The sequence below is a fragment of the Corticium candelabrum genome, chromosome 13 (genome assembly GCF_963422355.1).
Source record: "Corticium candelabrum chromosome 13, ooCorCand1.1, whole genome shotgun sequence".
Classification (NCBI taxonomy): Eukaryota; Metazoa; Porifera; class Homoscleromorpha; order Homosclerophorida; family Plakinidae; genus Corticium; species Corticium candelabrum.
The window spans coordinates 5626406-5648353 of record NC_085097.1 but is presented as its reverse complement, the minus strand read 5'-3'; the positions used below and the strand labels follow the sequence as shown (position 1 = coordinate 5648353).

Here is a 21948-nt window from a genome sequence, read left to right as displayed (position 1 = left end):
GACAAAAGAGTATGTGGTTCACTCCCTTTCGTATAATCAGTCAAACTCGACGTTTGATTGGTTGTCGCCGTTGCCGGCGATGACGTTGACACGTTTTGGCGGTAGATCGCAGCTTCGGTGATGTTGTTGGTGATATTCTCGAGTGCATTCATTGCCAGTCGGGAATGGCATCAGATCGACATTTGGTGCTTCATTGATGACGAAACAAACGCCACTCGAAAAAGCCATTCTGACTAAAATACCCGGATGTGTACACCGTTTCTCGCGTGTCTATCAATAGTAGAACGTCAGTGGTTTATAATAAAATTTTAATAAATTATAGTAACATAAAAAACAAATTATGTAATTTTTTAACAGTACGGTTTGCTCTGGTTTGCATCAAACAAATGTTGTGTATCCTAACGCGCGCTACCGTGAGAGACTTCCATCTATTTGCATCGTTCGTGTGTGATGTCAGTAACTTCTGCTTGTCACGGCACGCCACCTCCAATTCCAGACGGCGTATCAGTACGCGTGTACGGCTGGGAGTTCGATCCTTTCTCAGAGGCAAGAATGACGTCACCGATTGAATTTAATGAACTAATATACCTCATGCAATCAAATTAAATTTAAAAAATTACGTACGAGTATATTTAGCATCAACACATACTATAATTATAACATTTTGGTGCTATTTAATTATATAACATACATAATTTATAAAATAAATTTATTAAAATTAACAATTTATAAAATTAATTTATTTATAAAATAGATAATTTTAATGTTACTGAAAGTATGGCTGAGAGGCGTTATCAAGGTAAATTACCGAGAGTTTGAGGGCTTATCGTGAATAATTAGTGGAGGCTTGAGGTCTGCAAAACTGCAGAGTTGATTCGATCTGTTGCATTTGTGTTGCTAGAAAGTTCGTCTTGCTTTGACTCTGAAGGGTGTGAGGTTTGACGTGATTAATTGTGACCTGAAGAACAAGCCAAAGTTTTTTCTTGATGCCAACCCACTTGGAGAGGTTCCTGTTCTCATCCACAATGGTGTAACACTGACCGAATCAGAAGTTTGTATTGGTGAGAATCAATGATGATATTATGTTAACTGTTGGAGTTGTGATGATGTCATGCATTGATTCTAACTGTGACGCGTGCGCGCGCGCACACACACACACACACACACACACACACACAGTGACACACAGTGACACACAGTGACACACACACACACACACACACACACACACACACACACACACACACACACACACACACACACACACACACACACACACTGTGAGTGTGTATGCAGAAAACAGATCAAAAGTTTTGACTTTTCATGCATTAGTATGACTTGATTGTGTTCATTGCAGACTATATTGATCATGTGTATTCCAACTCTCCTTTTTTGTATCCACGTGATGCGGTGGCAAGAGCAGAAGTTTGCATACTGATGGCAAGATATACAAACAAGGTATACAGGAAACTTGTTTATATATCGAATGTCAAACAAAATGGGTTTAAAGAATTACATGATAAGTTGATATTTGAAAGGAGGCATCATGATTAGATGAAGATGACATGCATAGAGAAGAGCAGGCAGACAGTCAGTAATTATACTTTCTGAGAGATGTGCAAAATGTATTGACTATTGACTAATTGACTAATTAATAATTGACTATTAACCGTTTTAAAAATTTGTGTCATTGTCCAGTATGTGTTTATAGAAATTAGATTTTAACGTAAGACAAACAGACAGACAGACAGGCAGGCAGACAGACAGACAGACAGACAGACAGACCGACAGACAGACACACAAATGGACAGACAAAATATATGTATTGACATACAAATGGACAGACAAATGGACAGACAGACAGATAAATGGACAGACAGACAGACAAATGGACAGACAGACAGACAACAGATCAACAGAAACTAGTAACCAAGTGCAGAGATCCACAAACAGACGTCTGTCAGTATAGACAGACAGCGCATCTTCAGACATGTTTTTGCTCTCTGCAATTACTCATGATGACTACAAGAAGCACAAAGACACCTGAACATTATTGCTCCTATTCAGGTCATGCCTTCAGTGTATTCAGCCCTGAAAGATCAAAACAACGAGTGCATCCCTGACCTTCTCAGCGCTCACGAGAAATACGTGGAGGCACCACTTAAACAACTCAACAGTCCATTCTTTGGAGGTCAATCCCTCAATGCAATGGACATCCACATATGGCCGTTTCTCGAGGTGATGGATGCCAAGGCATCAGTCGGTGATATCACCATACCTGCCACTCGATTTCCAACAATGATTTCCTACATCGAGCGCATGAAGGAGGTACCAGCTGTGAAAGAGGTGATGCACACGTTGGACGATTTTAAAGGATTCTGGGAAACGTGGAAAACTCCCGGACCACCAGACTACAACTACCACTCCAAGTACCCGTTCTATACAGCGGATGAGGAGATACTCTAGAGTTTGGGATGCTGTGCGAGTGGCAAAAGGTTGAAGCTTATGTTTGGCTGTTTGGCTAATTGATTAAGGACGTTATGCACGCTGCCATTACTTACAAAATGCTGTTGGTCGTAATGACTGCTCGTGCTGCTGACTTCAACTTTGCTTGACTGTGTTGTGTTGTGTTGTGTTGCAAGAGTTACCTACAACTTTGTGCTTAATAGTTTTATTCAGTGTTGCTAACCGTGAAAATGTATGTAAAACGTAATTAATTATTGACATGAAATCTGAAGGATGCGAGGTATAAAAGACTCCGAGGATGCGGTCTGGACGTCCGAAGACGAGATCACGTGTACCACGCGCGTGATCGTCGAAGTTGCGACGCGACTCGAATGGAATCCGAGCAGGCGAACGAAGGTAAGACACAAGCAGAGACATCGATACGCAGATTGCGACGTTTGCAAGCGAGTTGCACGCGATTGTCTAAACATTCGCATCACGTGACCTGTCGTAGGCCAATCATTTCTTCCCGTTCGTTTTGCGTTGTTGGCGAGCTGATTGAGTTATAAACATGCAAACACAAAAGTGGGTGAAATGCGTTATAGTAAATGGATATTGTAATATTTGCTGCAAGTCCTAATAATTAATTAATTAACTAATTAATTACTTAATTAAGTTTTAATGCAATGGTTGCTGTCCAGGTATTCTGACAGTGTAATGAGGCTGTTGAGCTGGTCGGCACTTTGATGTCTTGCTGGCAAAGTTTCGGTTGTCTACTTGTACAGGCAGTTAAAATATTTTATGTCTAATTTAATTAATAACATTAGTGTTCAAGAATTGATATTAATAATTTCCCTAATTATATGATAAATTATATGGTTTTTAAAATTAATATTAGTAATCAACAATATTATTAATAAATTAATGAAACAGTAAACAATTAATGCAGTATAATATTACACTTTGATATCAATACTTTTAATATCAATTGTACAACAAAATGTTGTTTCTAACACTTTTATATTAATATATAAATAAATATAATAATAATTTATATATTAATATCAATATATTATTTTGAATAGATTATTAATATTACTAATATATTAATATTAATATATAAATTATTATTATATTATATATAGTGATAATCTATTCAAAATAATGTATTGATATTAATATATAAATTATTATATTACATATTAATAATCTATTAAAAGTAATATATTGATACTCACACACGCCCACAAAGTTTGAGGAGTCATTGACCCCCTTGGCCTCGTAGCTACACCACCGTGTTACCGTTTGTTCAGATGTTGTTGATCGGACAAGTCAGGGAAGTGAGACTGACATGCTGGGAGAAGAGGAAGTTGCAAGTTCAGAGACTGTCAGACGTTCAAACATTTATTATCTCTGTCTGAGTCATTTGCTTTCCAAATGGGTTTGTTGGTCGTCATCGGTTTGGCTGGCTGTTGGTCGAATTTGTTTTTGACGTGTAGGGAGATCGAATGTGGATGTTTTCTATTGGTTTGTTTCTGGTTGAGATTGGATGCGGGTCGTTGCTGTTGCCTGCTGTTTCTGGTCTGGCTGTTGCTCTTTCTGTTGTACTGTTTGGTTCGATGGTGGGAGACTGGGTGGATAGAAATGCACGTCTCAAAGGTACGGTTGTGGTGTCTGTACTTGAATGATTGACACATGACTGACAACACAAACAACATACATACATACATACAGACAGACACATAGACAGAGAAACAGACAGACGGACAGAGAAACAGACAAACAGACACATAGACAGACAACAGACAGACAGACACTTGGACAGGCAAGCAGACACATAGATGGACACACAGACAGACAAACAGACAAACGCATAGACAGACAACAAACAGGTGGACAGACACTTAGACAGAGAAACAGACAGACAGACAGATAGACAGACAAACAGACAGGCAGACAAACACATAGACAGACAGACAGACACACAAACAGTGAAACATACAAACAGACAGACACATAGACAGACAGACAGACAAACACATGGACAGATAACAGACAGACAAACAGACAGACAAACAGACAGACAGGCAAACAGATAGATAGAGAAACAGACAGATTGCTTTATTCTCTTCTAAACTATAAATATAACACAGACAGACACAGACAAACACATAAACAGACAGATACAAACAGACAGACTCACAGACAAAAACATAAACAGACAGACAGACAGACAGACAGACAGACAGAAAAACACACACAGGCTGATATTGGGTTTCAAACTATTTGCACATGACAGACAGACAAACACAAATACAAACAAACACACTAACCATTCTTCCATTCTGCAGTGGTCAAGTTGACGTTGTTTATCGAAAATGGTTTGGTGATTGTATCGTCAGCTATCTTGACTGTATTCTTCTTACCACAGTTAACTGGCAGCAGCCAAGCCAACGAAGGTTAGTACACACTTACAGTCCAAGTCTCATTGTTTGTTAATATCAATTTCTGGGTGTATAAGTGAACCATTTTGTGATGTTTTCAGTGGAAGACAAGGAGCTTCTTCATCAGTGGATATATATACTTGCCATTGTGGCACTCGTAATCTTGGCTGCTGCTGCAAACTTGGCCAGCACGGCTACGACTATTGCTGTGGAACGTGACTGGATAGTGGTTATCACACACAAAGATGAAAATGAACTTGCAGGTTGGTAATTGTTGTTGTTGTTGTTGTTGTTGTTGTTGTGTAGCAAGTGTGAGTGGGACAAACAAGTTTGTGAGGTAGACTAGCAGACGGATGTGGAGGTGGTTGAAAATTAAAGAGGAGAGAAACGTGGACGCAGACAAATAGACAGACAGGCAGACAGACAGACAAAAATTTGATTGACAAACAGAAACAGAGAGACAGACACACAAACACAGACAGACAAAAAATTGATTAACAAACAGACAGACAGACAGACAAAAATTGACAAACAGACTGGCAGACAGACAGACAGACAGACAGATAGACAAAAATTTGATTGACAGACAGAGACAGACAGACAAAAACTGATTGACACAGATAGACTGACAGACAGACAGACAGACAGAATTTGAGATAGATAGACAAATGGACAGACAGACAGACAAACAGACAGACAAAGAAATTTGATTGTCAGACAGACAGACAGACAGGACAGAACAACAGCACTGACTTCATTGTATACTGGCGGCGATGTATTTCCGTTGCGTTGCAATGATGTAATGCAAGAGTAATTACTAGAAAACTTTCGAGACTTGCTCAGTGTTACTCATGTAATTTTGAGTCATTCTCGTTTCAGTTGTTTAGGCGTTAGCAGTTAGTTTTAGCATAGGGCCTGCGGGCTTGCTTGTTTGTTTACAGTTTAGTGTGAGTGTACTAGTTTCAACGTATGAAATATATGTATTGGACAGACAGACAGACACAGACACACCGACAGACAGACAGACAGACACAGAAACACTGACAGACATACAGACAGACAGATGGACACCCAAACAGTGGCAAGTTCAAGACATACTGGAGACGCTGCCTGTCTGTTAGCCTCCAGAGATGCAACGCACAAGTGCTCTCAAGAAAACTATGTAGACTTTCTTTTAGCAAGAACAGTTGTACTGCTTATAGCAAACAGTTAATTAATTGTCCTACGTAGTAAGCGGCCGTAAGGGTCGCCGGACATTGTTGTAGCATGTTTTCCTTTTCCTTGCTGGAACCATTTAGAATGTAATACCGTATTCACCCGTAATAACGCCCTGGGCGTATAGAAAAGAAACACTTTTATCTGGGCATATACTAGGGCATGGGCGTTATTTTTTTGGTCCTAGGAGTATACATGGTACCTAAATGTTGTCGCCTGGCCAGTCATCATCTAAATATTTGAAGACAGAAATACCACAAATGCTTGCAATTATCCATTTGCAAGATCTAAGGTACTGGTATCCATTCAGCATCAACATACACGCAGAAACTAAACACTATACACACATGGTCGGACTGAAGCCCGTCAAGAGCATCAGGGACGGTAATTGCAACGAAGACATGAGTCTAGCGGCGAGCACTCTCACTCAACGTTGACACCAGCTCATCAAACGCACACAGACGGAGACGAATGTTCTGCAGACCCATTTTGCTTTGTCTGCGCATGCGTATTCTGGGCTTATACTTGGGCATGGGCGTATAGTTGGGCATGGGCGTTGTTTCAGGCTGAAAGTTCTGACCTATCGCACATGGGCGTTATTTCGGTATGGGCGTTACTACAGGCGAATAGTGTTGAAATTTTAAATATATGTATTGACAGACAGACAGACAGACAGACAGATGTAGTGTAATATTGAGAAAACTTAGAAGAATTGCAGAGGGAAATGAAGAACTGGACGACAATGAAAGAGACATTCAGAACATCATTCATTAAAGTTTTAGTAGTATTTGATCTGTATGTTTCAGTAGATGGACATTTAGCTTAGCAGTTTTACCTACAGTGTTCTTGTAAAATTTGCTTTTGTGTTCAATAGTGAAATAAGACAGACAGACAGACAGACCAATAGGCTAACAAGCACAAAGCACAGACACTTCAAAGTTTCCTTCCTACCCATAAAACACAACGACCAACTAAACTATTCAGCCAAGGTGCCAAGCAACAAACCAACACACAGACAAACAAACAATTAATATCACAAATTCACTACACAATTTGCTTCCTACTAGGTGCCAATGCGAAGCTTCGTCGAATCGACTTGGCCTGCAAGATCCTCGCCCCCGTGCCGGTATCACTCATCATGAACTACTCACTATGGATTGCAGCACTCTTCATCGCTATCTGGAACATCATCTCTGTTGTGATCGAATACGCCCTCCTACTCAAGATCTACCACCGAGTCCCACAACTCGCAATCAAAGACCTCAAAACGGAGACTAAACCGGAAGCAAAGACGGTGACAAAATCAGAGAATGTGGTTCAAGAGGGCGAGGAGGGTTACGCCAGTGATGAGGAGGATGACGGTCATGAACAGCCACGACGACGGAATTTCTGTGTGCGATTCATGCTCAAGCTTCTGACTCCGTATCGAAATCTGATTGGTGGATGGAAGACGTATCGACGTCAGACGGCGTTTAGAGCCGGTATGGCACTGGGGCTGCTGTATCTCACCGTTCTCGGCTTCAATAGCGTCACAACCGGCTATCTCTACACTCAGGGTCTCGTTCCATGGCAGATCAGTATTGCACAAGCCATCGCCGCATTCATGGGGATCGCTGGCACATTCGTGTATCCAAAGTTGAGACGGCGAGTCGGACTCGTGAGGTCGGGATTGATGTTTCTCACGTGGGAGTGGCTCTGTATCCTGCTTCCCGCCGCTTCTGTGTTCGTACCCGGTAACCCCACACGCGGCGGGTACCACTACAGTGTGTGTGATGACTGTAATATGACCACGCCCACGCAGTCTCCCGGTAACATGTCCTCCTACTTGATGCATCACGCTCACAACATTTCGACAAACTGTTCGACTGATGATCAGAATCCGTTGTCGACTGCCTTGTTTCTCTTTCTCGTCGGAACTTTGGCGTCTCGGATCGGCCTCTGGGGCTTCGATTGTGCTGTCACTCAAACATTTCAGGAAACTGTCGCGCCCAACGAGCGTGGGATCGTCGGTGGCGTCCAGAAAGTCCTCAATTCGAATATGGACATGCTGCATTTCGTGCTCGTCATTGCAATGCCTCATGCCAACCAGTTTGGTTACTTGATTCTCGTTTCTGTTGCGATGGTTGGCTTAGGGTTGATTCTCTATGCAACGTATAGCCGCTCCGTTCGCGGCCATCTCTTCCATTTTGACATCATCATGAGGCCTTGTAGACAAAAACGGATGCCCGTAGCTGTGGGAAATGACCGAGACAAGGAAATTCTCCTGTCGAGTGACGACGACACGCGTCAAGATGTCAGTGAGTTGTAATCGTTAGAATCGCTTTTGACAGTGATAACATTGTGTCATGTGACTGCCATGTGATGCATTCGTAATGACAACTCATGGCAGACACTGTGCGTCCTAGATGTCACTCAGTGTGTTGGTAGTGTGTCTGGCAGGTAATGATGTGTTGCCTCCAGGGTAATCATAACAAACTATGTATTCTTTCCACAGACACATCGAAAGTGTGAGAGTGTGAGCATGTGTTTGACAGGAAGATGGCTAGAAACCAAGACTTTGAGTCCACAGTGCAGTGTACATGGGCATTTAGCGTCTAGTCCAACCAGCATGTAAAATGCACTTTCACCAGACGCTCAATGGCACCAACTTCTGTTTTGAGGATATAGCTGATTATATAATTAATATATTTTTACTCGTGGCAGTAATTTGTACATGACACCTACCTAAATAACGTGCGTTACACTGCCACGCCCTTTAGCATGCACTACAGTATGTAAACAAAGTGACTGAACAGTATGAAAGCCAATAGCAGTGAGTTGATATCAACTCAGTTTTTGGCCACATTGATATTAATGGCACGCACAAAAATTGTAGCGCGCGTTATTAAAATCCGTAACACACTTTGGATCAGCATTTTTGTAATATCAATGCAACTGAGAGCTGTGGATTGATATCAATGCAGCTATATTTAATTAATTTAATTTACTAGTAATGCAAACCAGACTGGTGTGGTTGATTATGACACATAATAAATCAATAAATAAATCAATAGATTAATAAATAAATCAATAAATTAATAAATAATTTATATAATAAAATTTTTACTTTTGAATATGGATAATAATATATTACCGGTATATATACTACAAGGAAATGTGCGCTAATTTATATCTAATCACTAATTAATTAATTAAACAAAAGAAGGTAGTAACTGACATTGACCGGTAACATCAAACATTGACGATCGACATCAAATATTGACATCAAACACTAATGGTTGATATCAATGGGGCAGCAAAAGATCAATTTTGTTGGGACTAAACGTTTTAGCAAATACCTTGGCACAATGGCTCAACTCAATTAGCTCTTGTTCACAAACTCTATCATGTCATGTCTCTGCTCCACCTGTGAGACCATGTCCCCACAGATGGGGCCTTGGTCCCCCACAAGGGGACTTCATGATTGTTTTTCTAACCCAATGTGGGCATGCAGTAACTAACGAAGTAACATGAAACGTACATTCAACGTCAGTGCACCAACATGTCGTATACTCGTGTAGCAATTTGTTTGCCTCGTGTCACTTCGTCTTGAATGACGTCTTCAACTTCTGCCACATAAATTAATTTATAATTTTTACATAGATAATTTATATCATATTATTTATAGCAATTCTTTATATTCTGTTGTTTATATTAATAAAAAATAAATAATAATTACTTAATTTAATTAACATACAAAGTCTTCATTGGTCAACTCACTTGAGCTGCTTTCACTTTTTTCTTTAGTCTTGGTATGTCCACGTCAGACTCAGCAGCCACTACATTAGAGAATCAAATATCAAACCAACACGTCTATACATGACACCAAAATAATAAAATAATTTTTATTCAAATACAATGATATGCTGACTCAGTGAGTTAACTGAAAAAGTGTGTAGGAATGGTACACAAATATGTAGAGCTTGTGAGGTACGAAGCAAGACATTCTATTGCCTTGCATGAACTATTGTCATTTACCAATATCAGTATGAATCAAAATATATTATCATCCTTATTAAAATGTAAAGATATTATTATTATTCAAATTAAGAATTGTTTTAATTTATTAATTAATTCATTGATTTATTATATTATTAATTTATTAATTTTTTTATTAATTTATTAATTTATTGATTTATTAATTTATTAATTTATAGATTTATTAATTTATTATTTGATTTATTGATTTGCTAATTATAATTTATTAATTTACTAATTTATTTATTAATTTACTAATTCATTTATTTATTGATTGATTGATTTACTGATTACGATTTATTATGTATCATGCTCAACCACATCAGTCTAATTTGCACTAGTATTATTGTTATTGTACTAGTAATCGAAGCTGTGTTTACACCGTCGCTTCTACAGCTATGAGCCTTCAAAGTCCTGAACACTGCGTACGCTAGCAGTAATTGTCGCAAAGAATAATTTTTACGAATATACACGCTATTTTCTTTCTAGACGTGCTACTTGTAAAATGTATATAAAATTCTACATAACGACTGTCGTTTCGTGTAACCACAAAGTCCGTAAATAGTCAGTAGTCGTAACTAGAGTTATCGTATACAAGACATAAAATCTCTACTGGTTACGTAATGTTGGATTCCCGTATAAATATCGTAAAACCAAAAAAGCGATCGATTTTGGGTCAGCAGTTGCAGACAGGTGAGTTCTGTTGTTTATGTCCAACAGGTCCTAGCAATCGTAAACATGAATTACACTGTTCTGGAGAGAAAAATCTCTCAAGGAAGTTTCGTGCGTACAGTTGGCTGTTCGTCTATTGTCTCTGGTTGCGACGCACGACATAAAGAAATTACTGCTTTGTGATTGGGCCACACTAAGGAGGCGTGGCACATTCCTGTAGCGTGACAGACATAACCAGCCAGCCAGCCACCCACATAGTCCATAGACCGGAAGTCAGTTTAGCCCTATACGTTTAGAGTACGCTACTCGCCAAGTCTCGTGACTTTTACAAAGACCCTTTTCTTATAGGCTCATAGCTGAATTATTATTGTTGTTGCTGCTGTTGTTGTTGTTATCTCTGTGTCAACTTACTCATCCATCACCACTAACACACAAGCAGTTACTGATCCTTAATTAAGACTTTTTACTGACCTTTTGCTTTCTTGACTGGTGGCTCTGCCGGTGCGATGAACGACTGCTCTCTCTTTGCTTTCCTCTTTTCTGACTTTTCCGAGCGTTGAGACTCCTGCTCCATTTTCTTCTTGGTACGTCGTTCGTGCTCTTTCAAAAAGTACTCTCCACTAGCAAGCTGTTTGTCAACCTGCACAACAGAAATGAAGAAATGTGACACACACACATGCGTGCGCACGCACACACACACACACACACACACACACACACACACATGCGTGCGCACGCACACACACACACACACACACACACACACACACACACACACACACAAACACACACACTCACACACACACACACACACACACACACACACACACACAATATTCCTACATTGAATTACAAACTGATTATAACCACAAAGTTTGTTAAGAAAGCAAACATCGTTTCTCTCTTTCTAAACATTAAGTAAACATCAAATGTCCGACTGTTATACACCAACCTGCATTGTATGCATTGTATGTAACGTAAATGTCCAAAAAGAGCCCCAAGCGCTTATTGGTTTTTCAAAAATCCAACCTGCAATATGTCTGAATTACCACCCAGGAGCCATTATTCAGGCAGAGGTGGTTATTGTATGATTGTATTCGTCTAGAGCATGATGTCTGTCTTAGGGGCGCTTAGGCACTTAATCAGACAATTTGTGATTATTGATTTCAACAAGCACATTTCAATTAACTGCCTCAAGGCTGTTAATTAATCAGATAGACTCCTTTTCAAACATGTACGGTACTTATTGATGTTTTGTTGTCGTTTTGGCATCACATTTTATCAGAACTACCAACCCCACATGTCTTACCTTGCTTTCTGTTTGTGGTGGAGGGAATGGTGTGTATGGTTTCTTCTCTGGTTTTCGCTTGATTTTCTTCCTTGTTACGTTTGTTGCTTTGAATTTTGGCAGGAAGCGATCCCATGACTCGTTTTGAAGAGAGGGATCCTTCGCTAGCTCTCGTTTAATCATTAGTCTCTGTAATACAAGTGTAACACGTGTGTGGTACATGGTACACATTGGAAAGTGGATGTGTAACAGTTTGGAATACCTTAATGTTGTAGACTGGATGAATGTTGTTCATCGTGTCCAACACAATCTGTCGTACCTAAACCACCAACTTGTCATTGACTGTTGTAAACATGCAAACAAACAGACAGACAGACAGACGGACAGACAGACAAACAAACAGCAAGTCAGCCAGCCAGAAAGACAGACAGACAGACAAACAGACAGCCAGACAGCCAGACAGCCAGCCAGACAGCCAGCCAACCAGACAGACGGACAAACAGTCAAACAAACAGACAGGCAGACAAACAGCCAGCCAGCCAGCCAGCCAGCCAGCCAGCCAGACAGACAGACAGACAGACAGACAGACAAACAGACAGACAAATGAACAAACTGTCAAACAGACAGACAGAGAGACAGACAGACAGACAGACAGACAAAACAGACAGACAGACAAACAAACTGTCAAACAGACAGACAGACAAACAAACTGTCAAACAGACAGACAGACAGACAGACACAGACAGACAGACAGACAGACAAACAAACTGTCAAACAGACAGACAGACAGACAGACAAACAAACTGTCAAACAGACAGACAGACAGACAGACACAGACAGAGACACAGACAGAGACACAGACAGACAGACAGACAAACAAACTGTCAAACAGACAGACAGACAAACAGACAGACAAGAAAATCGGAAAGACAGAGCAACAAACAGAAAAACAAAATTACAAACCTGTTTCAATCCTTTGTATGAACCTAAGCAAGATACCGTGTTTCCTTGCACCATCATGTAACATCCAGTTAGCAGCTCTATAGCCTACACGAACAGATCACATGCCAACTGTTTCCCAAAATAAATAAATAAATAAATAAAGTAAAAAATAAATTAATAAAAAACTAATAAATAAATAAATTAATAAAAATTAATAAATAAATTAATAAAAAATTAATAAATAAATTAATTAAGAAAAATGAATAAATAAATAAATTAATAAAAAGACTAATAAATAATAAATTAATAAAAAATTAATAAATAAATAAAAAATAAATAAATTAATCAAGTAATAAAAAATAAAAAATAAATTCTAAAAAATTAATTAATAATAAATAAATAAATGAATAAATTATTAATTAATAAATAAATGAATAAATTATTAATAAATTAATTAATTAATTAATTAATAGTAAATAAAAATTAATCAATTAACTAATTAATAAAAAATAAATAAATAATAAATTACTTAAATAATAATAAATTATTTATTTATTTATTTATTTATTTAATAATATAATATAACTCAAAAATATAATACATAATATAATACAATACAACATATTTTCTAAGCATGTAATACATATCAACCGTCTAGTGATACCTTTAGTGTTGCCCCATTCGGTCCTATCAGCCTCTGCCGTCGTTTCACAAATCTCTCCTTATTACGCACAAGACTGCCAATCTTAATCACATCACATGCTACATCATCCTCCAATACACGACGAGCCTAAACAACACACACAACGTGTACCATAACTTAACTGTAGCTGACAGAATGAACGTGCAAGAGAGCAAGAAAGGCACCTGTTCGTAGGGGACGCTTCGAGCCATTAGTTTGATCATATCACGTGATTTGATGATAATGTAAGGATCCCAGGTTTTACGAGTTGTTCTTACGGTCATACTGCCTTCAACCAGGTCAAGAGTGCAATCAATGCCCTGATGATAAAGACTGGATGTGACTCAGAGGATGAATAAATAGACAGATGAACAAACAGAGTGACTAAAAGGCATAAACAAACCACAAAAAGGCTGAGAGATAACCACACAAAGACACAAACTGATCAAATCAGACAGACAAACAGACAGACAAACAGACACACAAACAAACAAACAAAGACATACAAACATACAGACAAACCAATAAACAAACAGACAGGCATACAGACAGACAGACCGACTGACCAAACTGACTGACAAACAAACAACCCATCAACCACAAACTCCACACACACACACACACACACACACACACACACACACACACACACACACACACACACACCCACACACACACACACACACACACACACACACACACACACACGTACACATCAACCGTCTACACCAACATGCTCGGCAAGAGTCCGTTTAACGTGTGTCCAAGCCTCTCTCAAGTACTTCTCTCGATATTTCGGAAACAGAGTGGCGAACGAGCTCTCTTCGACCAGAGCATGTTTACTGTCATCCTGCGTGAACGGCTGCACCTTCCAGTGATCGACAGCCTCGTCATCCCAAGCTGCACGGCATCACAAGATGCAGGAAAACATGAGAGAAAATGCAGAGTTTGAATGAATTACGTTTGTCTTTTCTGTATTTGTTTTTCTTAGATTTCGTTGCGCTGTCGCTTTCGCCTAGTGCAGAAACGTTGTAAATCGAGACATTCACGAAGAATTTGAGATTACCGTTTGCAGTAGTCATTGTGAAGTTGTAACATCCGGGATGTTTTTAAGTATGCTTGCGCGCGCAGGATTGTGGGTTTTAAAATACCCCGGATGTATATACTTTTGTGTTGGATTTGATTACTATGTCACATTGTACATGTTTGCTTTACGAATACACTACCTGCTTTGCAATTGCAAAATAGAAATATATTATGTTACTATCGCGCAGTTTGCTTATTACATGAAATATTAAACTTTAATTTATGTTAATTAATTAACTAATTACTACCCTCGGCAATAAAAAATTTTAATGTTTAGCAAAAATACATATAATGTAATAAAATAAATAAAGTATACACGTGTGTACCTAGGTTTACGTGCACAGTAAGTAAATGAGCAGAAATCGTTTTGGGATATACTCCTAACTCGCGCTAAAACTCTTATGCTTACTGTATGCATACGTTACTTCAGAACATAGACATGTACATTGAAGCATGATGATAATTATCAATAATTTATATATTGTTATTTATAATATTTTAATAAGTTTATTAGTATTATATATTTATTTATAAAACAACTTTATTGTAATAAATATATAAATTAATAATAAATAAATAAATAAATAATAAATAAATAAATTAGTAATAAATAAATAAATTAGTAATAACATTTAAATATATATACTAACATATATATATATATATATATATATATATATATATATATATATATATATATATATATATATATATATATATATATATATATATATATACTAACATATAAATAAAATAATTATTTTAAAATTTATATTTAACCCTGTCTGTACGTATGTCATATGTTTGTACAGTACTCATGGGAACTACTTAGATCTAAGATTTGCCGTATAAGAATCCCGGAAAATTACCCGGTAGCAACTATACCCCGGAACCAAATAGTTACCAGGGTCAAAAAGTTTTAGAAACCAAACAGTTTCTAGAGAGAAGACTGGTCTGGCTACGCGAGGTTACACAGCCAAACAGTTTTCGGAACCAAACAGTTTCTGGAACCAAACAGTTTCCGGAACCAAACAGTTTCCGGAATCACAGTTTCCGGAGTTTCCGGAGAGAAAACCGGTCTGGCTACGCGAGATTACATGGCGCTAGAACCAAACAAAGCCTGATATGGCTCTGGAACCAAACAGTTTCCGGAACCAAGTTCCTTGGAACTAAATAGATTTCAACACCAAACGTTCCTTGAATCATATACGCTAGTACACTCTACGGTACACAATGGCTAAGGCTCGCGTTTTCAACATGGTCAAGCGTTTTAGCGGTTACCCGACCGAAGAAGACTTCCAGCTGGTCGAGCAGGAGCTGAAACCTTTGCAAGACGGAGGTGACGACTTGATCATGACAATTCGCTGTGTAGCAAACGGCACACACAAGATCTAATCAATTCTTCCATTGCAGAGGTCCTTGGAAAGACTCTGTACTTGAGCGTTGATCCCTACATGAGGTGCATGATACACAACCGGTGTGCATAGCTGCAGTCGCCTACACAAATTGCTTTGATGTTTCTGCAGGATTTTTGTTGTGGACCTTCCGTTGGGGTCACCGATGATTGGTGAAGCTGTAGCAAGGTGTGAGTATGCAGCATGTATGTAGCAGTAGGGATGTTGTTGTTTGCTGCCATGTGTCGACCATGTTGCTTCGTCATTGTTACTCATCATGCGTGATATGGGCATGCAGATTGCCGGTGCTATCATAGCTCATGCAATTATGCATATTTACCTAGACCTGTCCTAACTGGTACACAAACAGTAAGTGTAGCGCAGGAGCAATTCCGTCAAAAGCTCCTCCTCCTCGCGTGATTCACGTGAGTTTAGCTCAGCGACTGCGCGGAAGTAGTCTCGCGCAGCCAGCCCCTCCCCCTTTTTGACTTTCGTTGCTTTGTGCGCCTGTTTGTTGTTACAAGAAAGAATGAATTTGGTGTAGGATACATTGTAAGTATCTGTAAGGTTTCTGTATATAGTCACGTAGAGTGACACATAGTGACTAGAGGTGACGCATACATCACGAGAGGTGATGCGGGGTGACGCAGTTAGAGATGATGTGCAGTGAATAGTAGTGATAAGAAAGTACTGAATAGAACTGTAAAACCCAGATCCTCTCTTGTTTTGTCGTATTGTATGGACACACACACACACACACACACACACACACACACACACACACACACACACACACACACACACACACACACACACACACACACACACACACACACACACACACACACACACACACACACACACACACACACACACACACACACACACACACACACACACACACACACACACACACACACACACACACACACACACACACACACACACACACACACACACACACACACACACACACACACACACACACACACACACACACACACACACACACAAATGCACATGCACACGCACGCGTGCGCGCACACACACACACACACACACACACACACACACACACATTACTATTTATCCATAGAACTATCTAATTAATAATACTGACATAACATTATATGATCTATAGTTCACACGTCTATTTGTCCTCTAGAATCGTAGAGTCAAAGAACCCAGCATTCAAAAAGGGTGATATTGTTTATGGTGCAATTGGATGGAAAACAGCATTTGTATCAGATGGAAAGGATCTAACCAAGGCAACTCACCTTCCAGCAGGTGTTCCTGAGTCACTTGCACTTGGAACACTCGGGATGCCCGGGTAATAAAATTTAAAAATTAAAATTAAAATAAGAAATAAAATTGGATTTAAATTAAATGGTAGAAACAATAGTAAGATTGAATTTTTATTTAATTAACTAGTTGTATTTGCTGTATTTGAAACGTTGATGTGTTGAATATTAGGGGCCGTCCGTATTTATCTACATTTTGAAAAGTTTTTACCCAGACTCTACCCATGCAGATTCCCTACCATACCATTACTGTACCCAGACTCCCTACCCTACCCAGACCTCCTACCCTACCCAGACCCCCTACCTTACCCAGACCCCCTACCCTATCCAGACCCCCTACCCTACCCATACCCTACCCTACCCATACCCTACCCTACCCATACCCTACCCTACCCATACCCTACCCTACCCATACCCTACCTTACCCATACCCTACTCTACCCAGACCCCCTACCCTACCCAGACCCCCTACCCCGCTCTGAAACAAAACGGTCGATGCCTGCACTTTCAATCTCTGTGATGTCACCAATACAAAATCTTACATCTACAGACCATATGTATATACAATGTTTGTCCCTAATTAGCACAATGTGTTCGGCATCTGGAGGTCAGCCGTCTGCCACAACGCTTCCACCATCTTCTCATAGTCATAGTGGACTTGCGTACCTTTTACCGCCATCTTGCAAATAAGATCTGTACATATCAATGGTCATTGTACACTCTATTGTTTTTTCAGGACTACTTGCAAAGCATTTGTCAAAGTTGTCTATAATGGCATTTTCACTTTCGGTTTAATTAAAGAACGAAATGGCCATTTATCCCCACCCCACTCACCCCAAATGAAAAATTTTGTTTTTTGTAAAATGTCTTTAAATAGACATTTTAGTGCAATGTAAGGAATATAAAAAATTATATATTTAATTTATTATATATATATATATATATATATATATATATATATATATATATATATATATACATATATAATATTATATATATATTTGTATATAATACAGATAACACAAATAACACATATCCGCCCTAAGGATGGAAGCACAAAGAGTCTAAGTCATAATAATTAGGTAGATAGTCACTAATCAGTCTTGTGTGTGTGTGTGTGTGTGTGTGTGTGTGTGTGTGTGTGTGTGTGTGTGTGTGTGTGTGTGTGTGTGTGTGTGTGTGTGTATTATATTATTTTACTTTATTATTATTATATTATTATAATATGTTGAGCTCTATTTGTTGTGCAGTCGTACAGCATACTTTGGGTTGCTTGATATATGCAAGCCACTCAAGTCTGGCGATGTCGTTTTGGTCAACGGAGCAGCTGGAGCTGTTGGAAATGTTGTCGGTCAGATTGCAAAGATCAAGGGCTGTGTAGCAATTGGATACGCAGGCAGCGACGAGAAAGTCGAATATCTGAAATCGATTGGATTTGATCATGCATTCAACTACAAGAAGGTTGACCTTCACGAGAGTTTGAGTAAAGCAGCACCCGATGGGATTAATGCTTTTTACGATAATGTAAGGCAACGTGTTTATATTCATGCATACTTTGTAGCTGTTTTGTTATTTATTAAAGCCTGGCATAAAGAGTACAGACAGATGGATGATAGACAGACAGATGACAGAGACAGACAGACAGATGACAGAGACAGACAGACAGACAGATGGACAGATAGACAGACAGACTGACGGATAGACAGACAGACAGACAGACACAGACAGACAGATAGACTGACTGACTGACAGACAGACGGGTGGACAGACAGACAGACAGACGGACATTGTATAGACAGACAGACAGACAGGCGAATGGACAGAAAGACAGATAATTTATTCTCATACAGATTCTACTTGTACATATGCTAGGATTATATAAATACAAATCAGTCCTTGCAAACAACAAAATCATTAACTAATGGACTTGACTTTGAATGTCAAAATCTAATAATCTATCTAAATCACCATGATTAGGTGACAGTTTTGAAGTTTTCTAAGGATAACTTTGGCATTGCATCTTTGCAGAATTGTAGAAAATCTTTTCTCTAATACAACATGAACATATGGAAACATTAAAATTGGCTTCTGGATTTGCTGACTGTTGTGACAAATGCCACAAAAAATTCTCTGCCTACAAACACTCTAATTTAGCATTTGTTGAGACCATTTAAAAACAGAGGTACATTTTAATAGATAAAAAGTTTTACAGAAACTTGGTGACTTTGAATGTCTTCAACATTTGCAGTGTGTGGATCAAATTTGAAGGGTAATTGTTGTAGCGGGTAAAATAACAAGCTTCAATGAGAAACATGTACAGTTAATTAAACTAATTAAAACAGTGACATGTTTGGTATTGATATCAACTGTTGAGTGTTTTATTTCAGAGTATTTCTTGGTGTATACTGTGCTGCATATGACTATATGTCTCGATATGTACATACAATGCTGTTGTCTGTAGGTTGGTGGTGATTTTGCTGATACTGTTATTCTATATCACATGAAACAGTTCGGCCGAGTTGCAAGTTGTGGCAGTATTTCTCAGTACAACTTGAAACCTGGAACTGGTTAGACCTACTGTCAACTGCTGTCTCAGTCTTGTCTTTAGTCTGAAATATTGTCTGGACGTGTGTGTGTGTGTGTGTGTGTGTGTGTGTGTGTGTGTGTGTGTGTGTGTGTGTGTGTGTGTGTGTGTGTGGTGTCTGTCTCTCTGTCTGGCTGTCTATGTATCTGTTTGTCTGTCTATCTGTCTGTCTGTTTGTCTGTCTGTCAATCTATCTGTCTGTCTGTCTGTCTGTCAATCTATCTGTTTGTCTGTCTGTATGTATGTATGTATGTATGTATGTCTGTCTGTCTATTTGTTTGTCTGTCTATTTGTCTGTCTCTCTGTCTCTTTGTCTGTCTCTTTGTCTGTCTCTCTGTCTGCCTGTCTCTCTGTCTGTCTGTTTGTCTGTCGATCTATGTGCAAAAGCAACAATGTCAATAATATTGAATTGATGAGGTATGTGGTGGAGAGCTAAACAGCATTGCAGAAACATCAAATATTTGCTTAGAGCTCGTATACAGTAATGCAAGAACATTGAGTGAACATTGATGTACAAAAACAAACAGCACTCGATCGCTACCAAATACTCAAACATAATTGCACACACTAAATATGTCAATTACTTATTATTAGTGACAAGATAGAATGATCGACTGATGGCTTTTGGTTCTATAGGAGATAAAGATTTGTCTGTTCCAAAAGGAGCACGTCTCCAAGGAGTCATCGTGAAGCAACAGCTAAAAATTGAAGGATTCATCATTTATCGTTTCACTGACCGCTACGACGAAGCCAACAGCGCACTTGCCCAGTGGGTGAAGGAGGTAGGATGGTGTACTAAAGACCCTAGCTGCATGATTTAACATTAATCACGTGGTCGTCTGATAAGGGAAAGTTGAAGTGGAGAGAGCACGTGACTGACGGATTTGAGAACATGCCGAAGGCGTTCATTGCAATGCTCAAAGGTGCAAACATTGGAAAAGCCATCGTGAAGAACACAGAGTAGTAGCTTTGATGATCAGAGACTACTTGTCACTACTTGTCAATGTGTTGCCAATTTGACATGCATGATGCTACTTTTCATTTAAATTTTGTGTTGTTGTTATGGTCTATGAAGGTGCATCAGCTCATGCGTGTCTTGTCTACCCGTATGTTGTGGGATCTCTTACATTGCCAATCTAGCAATTTTATACATTCCCAGTCAAAGCATGTACGTGTACTCTCAAGATGGGAAAGATGACTCTGGGTACACATTCATTGCCACCTGTTGTACAGTCCCAGATTTCCACTTGTTTGAATTCAATGCTGCACCAACCAGGAGACACACACACACACACACACACACACACACACACACACACACACACACACACACACACACACACACACACACACACACACACACACACACACACACACACACACACACACACACACACACACACACACACACACACACACACACACACAACAAACAACCAGACAGGCAGACAAACAGACAAACAAATAGACAAAACGGACAGGCAGACAAGCAAACAGATAAACAGACAAACAGACAGACAAACAAACAAACAGACAAACAAACAGACAATCAAAAGTCAAACAAACAGACAGACAAACGGACAGGCAGACAAGCAAACAGATAAACAGACAAACAGACAGACAGACAAACAAACAGACAATCAAAAGTCAAACGGACAGGCAGACAAGCAAACAGATAAACATGTACAGACAGACAGACAAACAAACAGACAATCAAAAGTCAAACGGACAGGCAGACAAGCAAACAGATAAACATGTACAGACAGACAGACAAACAAACAGGCAGACAAACTAACAAACAAACAGACAGATATACAAAATGACTGACTGCCAGACAAGCTGCTCTAACTGGCAAATGAGATCTCTTCGATTTAACCA

General features: G+C 39.1%; 4 protein-coding genes across 5 annotated transcripts; 3 read left to right on the top strand and 1 right to left on the bottom strand.

Annotated features, from left to right (window-relative positions):
* Positions 1-436: 436 nt before the first annotated feature.
* Positions 437-2776, top strand: LOC134188933 (glutathione S-transferase omega-1-like). Its single transcript, XM_062657148.1, has 4 exons — positions 437-546; positions 902-1061; positions 1358-1458; positions 2068-2776. Exons 1-4 carry the CDS (start codon positions 451-453, stop codon positions 2464-2466), a joined length of 756 nt encoding a protein of 251 aa, XP_062513132.1. The 5' UTR covers positions 437-450; the 3' UTR covers positions 2467-2776.
* Positions 2777-2785: 9 nt separating this feature from the next.
* On the top strand, positions 2786-8827 carry LOC134188932 (solute carrier family 40 member 1-like). 2 transcript variants are annotated; one of them, XR_009971409.1, is made up of 7 exons: positions 2786-2862; positions 3759-3886; positions 3945-4104; positions 4797-4904; positions 4991-5152; positions 7172-8543; positions 8599-8827. XR_009971409.1 is itself a non-coding variant. In XM_062657147.1 (6 exons), exons 1-6 carry the CDS (start codon positions 2838-2840, stop codon positions 8410-8412), a joined length of 1824 nt encoding a protein of 607 aa, XP_062513131.1. In that variant the 5' UTR covers positions 2786-2837; the 3' UTR covers positions 8413-8827. The 2 variants fall into 2 exon arrangements, 1 of the variants encoding a protein (XP_062513131.1); XM_062657147.1 differs by having other exon boundaries at positions 7172-8827.
* Positions 8828-9461: 634 nt separating this feature from the next.
* On the bottom strand, positions 9462-14804 carry LOC134188808 (uncharacterized). The gene is made up of 11 exons (XM_062657011.1): positions 14772-14804; positions 14667-14720; positions 14439-14605; positions 13891-14025; positions 13688-13813; positions 13045-13128; positions 12344-12400; positions 12103-12270; positions 11265-11433; positions 9864-9922; positions 9462-9712 (listed from the first exon to the last, which is right to left on the bottom strand). The coding sequence occupies exons 1-11, from the start codon at positions 14785-14787 to the stop codon at positions 9683-9685; spliced, it is 1065 nt and encodes a 354-aa protein (XP_062512995.1). The 5' UTR covers positions 14788-14804; the 3' UTR covers positions 9462-9682.
* Positions 14805-15983: 1179 nt separating this feature from the next.
* LOC134188712 (prostaglandin reductase 1-like) lies at positions 15984-21140 on the top strand. Its single transcript, XM_062656885.1, has 8 exons — positions 15984-16130; positions 16205-16250; positions 16318-16374; positions 17351-17515; positions 18737-19010; positions 19948-20053; positions 20707-20852; positions 20918-21140. Exons 1-8 carry the CDS (start codon positions 16025-16027, stop codon positions 21032-21034), a joined length of 1017 nt encoding a protein of 338 aa, XP_062512869.1. The 5' UTR covers positions 15984-16024; the 3' UTR covers positions 21035-21140.
* Positions 21141-21948: the final 808 nt, after the last annotated feature.